The 8,442-nt window shown below is 51.5% G+C and overlaps 1 protein-coding gene across 1 annotated transcript; it reads right to left on the bottom strand.

The window, feature by feature from the left end:
- Positions 1 to 1,333: 1,333 nt before the first annotated feature.
- Positions 1,334 to 5,476, bottom strand: CALR (calreticulin). Its single transcript, XM_006730555.3, has 9 exons — positions 5,305 to 5,476; positions 4,840 to 4,941; positions 4,449 to 4,652; positions 3,696 to 3,790; positions 3,397 to 3,606; positions 3,203 to 3,316; positions 2,969 to 3,112; positions 2,210 to 2,302; positions 1,334 to 2,122 (listed from the first exon to the last, which is right to left on the bottom strand). The coding sequence occupies exons 1-9, from the start codon at positions 5,393 to 5,395 to the stop codon at positions 1,922 to 1,924; spliced, it is 1,254 nt and encodes a 417-aa protein (XP_006730618.1). The 5' UTR covers positions 5,396 to 5,476; the 3' UTR covers positions 1,334 to 1,921.
- Positions 5,477 to 8,442: the final 2,966 nt, after the last annotated feature.

Here is an 8,442-nt window from a genome sequence, read left to right as displayed (position 1 = left end):
CCAACCACTGTGTTCACCCCACTATCCCCAGTCTGACCCCAGAAGTATTTAAGGAAACGGTCACCCTTCAAGGCCTCCCTACATTGAATACAGAATTCTCTCCATAAACTTCCCTGGATGCACCAATTCAATTGGAGGCTACCCAGAGGGGTGGAACTGGGCCACAGGACACAGGTGGGAAGCATGAAGGCCCATCCACAAAACAAGGAATTGAAGGATTAGTTGGCCAAAGATGAAGATGGTGCTTTGGGGGACTGGATGGAGGCAAGGCTGAGAGTATCTCCCAGTTACTGGGTGGTGGTCCTCCCATCCTGAACTGACCATTACCTGCCTCCAAACCTGCTCTTTAGTTTCCATTCAAGCACTCAACTCAAGCCCAGAACCAGGCAGTTACCTGACACCTCACCCATTGCCCAACTGTAACCAGGGTCCTGTTGTTTCCCTTCAGCGCAGGCAGAGCCTAGACGTTTCCACCACAGGCCAGGCTGTTGAGGGCTTCTTGCCTCTCTCCTGCAACAAGGGATATGAGCTCCAGACCACCTACTGAACTTCAGGGGCAGCCTCATGGACCCCAAGAGATGGGCTAAGCCTCAGGGGCCCTAGACCTTGTTGGTCTATCATCTCTGCACCCTCCTTGGGGCCATCTCTTTCCCTCTAAGAATTCAAAGACCACCAACAGTGCTATTTACCATCTCTGTGCCTATGTTATTATAGAAGGAATAGCTTCTAATACGGACTAGTATTAAAAAAAGTTTAGGGGCACCTGGGTGGCTCAGTCGTTAAATGTCTGCCTTTAGCTTGGGTCATGATCCCGGAGTTCTGGGATCGAGCCCCGCATCGGGCTCCCTGCTCGGCAGGAGGCCTGCTTCTCCCTCTCACATTCCCCCTGCTTGTGTTCCCTGCTCACAGTCTCTGTCAAATAATATCTTAAAAAAAAAAAATGGAAACGTTTAAAATGGTCCAATCGTTCTATGTAATCTTGCTCATTAACAGTTAAGAGGTAGATATGGTTGAGTGTAAAATGGATGGCATGAAATGGTGCCACCGTGTGGGTTCAGAGCCCTGCCCTACTCCTTAAATTCAGGAGCTCAACCTCCTCATCAAACTGAACAGGAACTAGAAACAAAACTCACCAGTTTGGTGCAAAGACTCAATGAGTTAATATAAAGAGTATTTGTAATGGCACTTAGAACCATCACTCTTCTCTCACTGGTTTGAGGTTGTGGGGGTAAACAACAGGCCCTGGAACCTTATGAGACATTCAACCAACACTTTAGCCGCTGGAAAATGAGCCTTACTCGAGAGTCACCTCCCCCAGAAGGAGACACAGGAGGAAGACACAAAACTTAATTTAATAGAAATTTCGTTTGTAGTTCTTACATTCTCAGTGTGAGCCAAGCTGGAACCCACTGCCCCACCCAGAAGTGGCCCAGTCCTGGGAGCAGGGGAAAAAGGGAGGTGGTGGGTGGGGGTCAGAGCTCAGGCCCTAGGAGCCCTCTTCTTCCTCAGTGCTGGGGGCTGGGGATGCCACCCTCTTCTCCGGCCCCCCTCTGGGATCCAGGAAGGAAAGCAGATGGAATCTTGGGCCTGGGGCTTCTCTTCCACACTCCCCTGCCCCCTCAGGTTGGAGGGGAACTAAGGGATCTGGGGAGAAAAAGGGACAGAGGAAGGCAAAGATGTCAATCAAGAAAGAGGTGGTCAGGAATAAGGACTAAAAGAGAATCAAAGACAAAACACCAGTTTAGAAAAAAAAAAAAAAAAAAGGAGGGGAGGAAACAAAACCAAAATCCACCCCAAATCAGAACCCGCCTGGAAAAAAATGAAAAGTTCTCCAGTCTCATAGAGACATTATTTGGCGCAGCCGGCTCTGCGGCGGGAGCGCTCAGGCCTCAGTCCAGCCCTAGAGGCAGTGGCATGGCCCCTACAGCTCATCCTTGGCCTGGCCAGCGGCAGCATCTTCCTCCTCCTCTTCCTCCTTGTCATCCTCGTCCTCCTCATCTTCGTCCTTGTCTTCCTCATCGTCCTTGTCTGCCTCCTCCTCTTCCTTGCGCTTCTTGTCCTCCTCCTCCTCCTTTAGCCTCTGCTCCTCGTCCTGCTTGTCCTTCATCTGCTTTTCGGCCGCCTGCACACAGACCACACACCTCAGGGACTGGCCCCCACCCACCACACCTGCCTACCCACCAAGCCCAGGACCAGACCCTGGTCCCACCTTTGTGACACCCCAGGTCTCGTTTCCAAACTCCTCTGCATATGCCTCATCGTTGGTGATGAGGAAGTTGTCAAAGATGGTGCCAGACTTGACCTGGGGGCAGGAGGATGGATGGAGAGGTGGTCAGAGTGGACATCAGATGTCCCTGGCCTTGGACAAGCCCCCCCCCCAATGTTCCCATGACAACTACACAATGCCCTTTGATTTCTTCATCTGTAAAATAGGGTCTCTCTCGGTCTCTTCAAATATTTTCCTAGTACCCACTACATGCGAGGCACCATTCTAGGCAGAAAATGTTTATCAGTGAATAAAACTAAAATTAGGTTCCTCCGAAATGGAATTTTTTTTTTTAATTTTTTCTAGTAGTTACATTATTTTTTTTTTTTTTCCAGTAGGCTCTACTCCCAATGTGGGGCTTGAACTCATGCCTGTGAGATCAAAATTTGCATACTCTACCGAGTCAAACAAGTACCCCTAAAACTAATTTTCTAACAAGGTTATCTAACCAACTTCTAGCTGTTAAGGGCAGTTAAATACGTTTGTTTGCATAAAGGAACTTATTAGAAAAGTATCTGGCACATAATAAGCAAAACCTCAAAGTGGGTGCTGGGAGAACTCCATGAACACAGACCAGGAAATTCTTCAGGAAAAGCACCAGTTTGGGCTCAGATCTGCCTGGGGTTGAATGCTACTACCCCTTTCTCTTCCTAGATGACCCTGAACATTTGAAGTACTCCAGGAATCCCCTCTATGTCTCACCTGCCAGAGATCTAAGCCCAGAACAGCAAAGTTTTCATAGGCATAGATGTTGCTATCAGGGGAGTACTCAGGGTTGTCAATCTCTGGGTGGATCCAAGTGCCCTTGTAATCTGGGTTGTCGATCTGCCGGGGCTTCCACTCGCCCTGCAGAAGGGGAAGGGAACCAGTAGTTGAGTGGAGGTCAGTGTGCTCCCCACTGTGCACCCCCCACCCTGCTCAGAGCCCCAGGCTCACCTTGTACTCAGGGTTCTGAATCACAGGTGGTTCCCACTCTCCATCCATCTCTTCATCCCAGTCCTCTGGCTTTTTGGCATCGGGGTCAGGGATGTGCTCAGGCTTGTCCCAGTCCTGAGGGTACACAAAAAGGTCAGGCAACCCAGCTGTCCTTCTGCACCCTCCATGTGGGGAGCCTCTGCCCAAGCACCAACCTCAGGCTTAGAGTCTGTGGGGTCATCAATCTTGGCCCGCTCATCCCAGTCTTCAGGCTTCGAAGCATCAGGATCCTTTATCTTCTTGGGAGGGAGGAAGTCCCAATCATCCTCCAAGGAGCCTGATTCCACCTGGCTGTTGTCAATCTTCACCTCATAGGTGTTATCCGGCCGGACAATCAGGGTATACAGATGTGTGAATTCATCATCCTGAAGAGGGTGGGAGATGAGTGGCCCCACCCACCAGGCTGGCCTCTGAGACTCCCCTATCAGCCATTTGTCACCACCCCCAGTCACACCTTGCAACGAATGTCCTTGTTGATCAGCACGTTCTTGCCCTTGTAGTTGAAGATGACGTGAACCTTCTTGGTGCCGGGGCCACAGATATCGGGGCCTAGGTGAAAAGCAGATTCAGTTAGAGCAAGAAGCTGCCTGCCATTGCAAAGCTCCCCTTCACAAAGGAAGACTTGGTTCTTTTTTTTTTTTTTTTTTTTTAAGATTTTATTTATTTATTTGAGAGAGAGAGAATGAGAGACAGACAGCATGAGAGGGAGGAGGGTCAGAGGGAGAAGCAGACTCCCCGCTGAGCAGGGAGCCCGATGCGGGACTCGATCCTGGGACTCCAGGATCATGACCTGAGCCGAAGGCAGTCGCTCAACCAACTGAGCCACCCAGGCGCCCAGGAAGACTTGGTTCTTAAATTCAAGTCTGTAAAGGGTCACAGGACAGGAATCAGACCCCAATTGGTTCTAAGGAGCTAAAGGTGGACCCTTTTAAAAAGGAAAAAAAAAACCAAAAAAACAAAAACCAGCTCTAGAATTTAATGCCCTCACTGGTAATATCAGGAAATAGCTACAGAAAATCCCATAAACTAACAGTTTCAGACCAACAATAACAATGCAACGTTCTCAGCCTTCCTTGCAAAGACAAGCCTTAACTACATAAGTACTTTTTGTGTTCTCAAAACTACCTGTCCGGGGTTTTAAGGAACCCCTGAGATTTCAGTCTCCCTCTAACGAATCAAAGGTCAGCACCAGGGCGGGGCCCCTCACCGAACATGATGTTGTATTCAGAGTCTCCATGCATGTCGGTCTGGTCCAGACCATCTGGAAAGAGCTTCACGTAGCCACCCCCACAGTCGATGTTTTGCTCGTGTTTCACGGTGAACTGCACCACCAGTGTCTGGCCCTTGTTGCTGAAGGGCTCAAATCTGGCCGACAAAGCGTAAAAGCGGGCATCCTGGCTTGTCTGCAGCCCTAGCAGGAGACCACAGTGAGGTCATGGCTCAGCCCCAACCTCCGGGGCTCCTAAGCATTGGAGACACAGAGGACTGCCCCTTCCTCCCCCCTGCCCTGCTGGTGGGGATACCCAGGCTGTGTATGTACAGGGCTTCCTCCAGGAAGTCCTCCTGAATCCGAACACCCACCCGCCTCAGGCCCTTACCTTTATCCTTCTCCTGGTCACCGTAGAACTTGCCGGAACTGAGGACAAATTTACCAAAATCTGACTTGTGTTTGGATTCGATCCAGCGGTCGGTCCACCCGTCTAGGGGATCAAAGGGGCAGGTCAGTGCGGCCGTACTGATCTCTCCCCACCGAATTATCTGCCAGTGGCCTCAAATTGCTGAGGACTGGGAAACAGATACCCCTTGACTGACCCCACCCCATCCTCTAGTTTGACACCTTCGATGGCTTAAGGGCTCCTCCAGCGAATCCTAACTCCTGCCGCAGGAGTCCGCTGCACCCTCGACGCTCCCCAGGGACATGGAAGGGAGGCTCGCCTGCGGCTCTCGTCCCCAGAGGCCATCATATTGGTCCTCTAAGCAGAAATTACAGGGGGACAACGCAGATCTAGGCTGAGGGGCCGCCCTCATCGTTGGGACGGCCTCGAGACGGGACCACGCCTTACCTCCGTCCAGAAACTGCTCCTTGAAGTAGATGGCGGGTTCGGCAGCGGCCAGGCCGAGAAGGCCGAGCAGCAGCGGCACGGGTAGCAGCATGGCGGGCCGAGGGGGCGGCGGCGCGCGGGCCCTTTAAACCTCTCCTCCAGCGGCGGCTCTGCAGTAGGGACAGACGCTACTGCCGGCCGCGCCCTTTTATACCCTACCGCCCCTCAAACCAACCTGGCCCGGCCTCTTGTCCCGCCCTCTGCACCTTATCATTGGCCTGCGGCCACGGCCCTGACTTTCCATTGGACCCTTGTGGTCTGAGCAGGTTAGGCTGTGCCTCGGAACGCAGGGTTCCCAGATGGCCGATTTCTATTGGCCACACAACTGGCCAATGAAGGTCGACCACGCGTTGTGGGGGCCGCCCACCGGTGCGGTGGGGGCCTCGAGCCACTCTGCCCAGGTCATGTGACCAGACCCCGACCCAACCCCGCCCTAGCCCGCGCGCTTAGCTCCTGGTCTGGGCGTTTAAAGAACGCGCGCGAGTGCCGGTATCACCGCGCAGGGCCTGGACCCTGCCCGAGCTCGCCCTCTTTCATTCCTCTGCCGGGAGGTATGGGCAAGGTTTTCCTAACCACTTTCTACTCTGCAGCTGGGGAGCCCCCACTCCGACGCGCTCGCTCTCGCTCTCCCCCGCCCCAGGCCAGGGTGGGGCAAAGGGCACCAGAGCTCAGGGGCTGGGGCCCTGGATCTTCACGTCACCCCAGTGCCACAGCCTTGCAGGCTAGCGAGTAAAGTGCTCGCTCTCTCCTCTCTGGCCCTTAGTGGTCCCTAGTTCCCTGACAGCCTGTCAGACTGCTGCTGTGTGACTGGGGCAAGTCACTTAGCCTCTGAAGTCACAGGAGCCCCTGAGAGGCTAGGAGGAGCAACCGTGGCTAGGTGCCGCCCTACAGAACCGCTTTCAAAGCTGTTGGGGTTGTCCTGGGACAGAGAGTAGGAAGCCTAGAAGGCTAGAAGATGTGACTACTGGCTGTGGCTCCTAGAGTCTGGTAGGGTTGTTCCTCTAACTGCAGCCTCTCCTTTAAACCTCCCGCAGCCGGTAAAGGGGTCGCTGCCTGTGGTCTCCCACAAACGGCCTGGCTTTTGCAACTAAACGGCTGAAGAGGAGAGGAGGGGGGTTCCGTTGGAGAAGTGAAAAACGAGACAGATGGTGGGGAAGATAAAGTCTAAGGGAGATGGGCAGGACCCCTGAGTCTAGAGTCTTCTGAAGCCAGAGGCACGTGACTGACAGTGACTGACACCATCTCCCTGCCCACCCCCCCCCTCAGCTGCAGGAAGCAGGAAGCAGGTCTGGGGGTTTCCCAAATTCTAAGCAAACAGGCCCTGGACCTGTAACATGGAAATGAACTCGGGAAAGGGAGAATCCTGGCAAAAGACTGGGGGAAGGGGTGCTTCCCTGATAGTAGTGGGGACTCAGAAAAAGGAATGGGGAGTCTTGGAGAAGTTGGGGTTCTGCCCCAGACATATCCAGTATCACCCAACCTGCACTCCCTCATGAGGAGCCCCAATTTGGGGTGATCACTCCTGGCCTGCCACTGACCCTCCATTCCACCATAATGTCACGCACACGTGAGCTTGGTGCTTCCTGCCTGAGGGTAGACACTGTCTTACTCACTTCACCATCCCCCAGTGTCTCTTGTAGCACCTGGCACAAAAGAGGCTTAAAACCTACTTGCTGTGTGACAGAAAGAAGGAAAGACTCTTGGAGGAATTAAATAAACTAAGACAAGGGAAGTGTTTTGAAGCTAAGAAGGGACTTGGAGATCCACATACTGAATTTTTATAAGGACCTCACTGTAGGGTCAGGATCGGGTGATCTTAGTAACCCCACTTTTCAGGCTTACATAATTGTGATGGTTAAATGAGTAAAGGTGTTCTGCTTACGATAGTGCTTGTCACATGGTCCACACTCAATTTAGTATTAGCGAGTATGCGTATGTGTGTGGGCAGTATTTCACTTAAATCTCACAATGACCTGGGCTTATATCATCTCTCTCCAGGCAAGGAAACAGGCACAGAAAGATTAAGCGACTTGGCTAAGTGGCATAAATGGGATTAGAATCTACTTGCACTGTCTAATCTCCACTGGCCACATGTGACTATTGACCATTTGAAATGTAGCTGGTCCCAACTGAGATGGGTCATAAGTGTAAAATACGCATCAGATTTTGGAGACTTACTATAAAAAAAGAACATAAAATATTCCATTAGTAATTTTATAATATTGAAATGATAATTTGGACATATTAGGTTTGGTAGATTCTTCAAATTTATTTCATCCATTTTGTTTTTAACATTGCCACTAGAAAATTTAAAATTAGATTTGTGTCTTGCATTATATTTCTACAGGCCAGTACTGATTAGGGTCTCCATTATTGCCCTCACATTGATCTTCTCAGAGCATGCAGGGATTGGGAGTGGGATCTGAAGTGTTTATAGTTTCTGACACCATCTCTACCAACTGCTTGTAGAACCGTGGGGAAGTCATATCACCCTCTGAGCTTCCATTTTCACAACCGTGAAAGGGGGATTATATTAATATTTACATCAAAGTTTTGGAGAAAATGAAGTAACACACCCAAAGCACTTAGTACTGGGCAGAGGACACGAGATGTCCATACAGGTTAGCTGCTATCTTGACTATATTATTAGGTGAGCCCCTCTCCCCTTTATAAATAGGGATGGTCCCTATCTAGCCTCCCTTTAAAAACTTAAAAGTCATTGGTATCAGCGTAATGACTATCTCTGGAGCCCACCACCTACAGCCCTCCTGCAGGCCAAGAGCGAATCCCACAAGGGCAGAGGGCTCCTAGGCTCAGAGAGAGGGAAGTCCAAGGTCACACCGCCTACTTGCTGGAAGTGGGGCTAGATGAAAGTTAAAACACCGCTGCGATTCTGTCCTTGGGGGTCTTCCATTTGGCGTCTCTGGTCAACCAGACACAACTAGTCTAGCTAGGGCGGAGGCGGGCACTGAGTCTCTCCCACCCTCTAAGTTTCAATCGCCACACTGAAGATGGCGTCATCCTGAGCCTCGCCACAGGTCCGCCACACTCAAGATGGCGACACTCTCCCGGCGCCGGTTCCGGTTCCGGTTGTTTAGG

Source organism: Leptonychotes weddellii, chromosome 1, assembly GCF_054177405.1.
Source record: "Leptonychotes weddellii isolate Sample4059 chromosome 1, ASM5417740v2, whole genome shotgun sequence".
NCBI lineage: Eukaryota > Metazoa > Chordata > Mammalia > Carnivora > Phocidae > Leptonychotes > Leptonychotes weddellii.
Note: the sequence above shows the minus strand (reverse complement) of the source record. Positions and strands in the feature narration are given on the sequence as shown.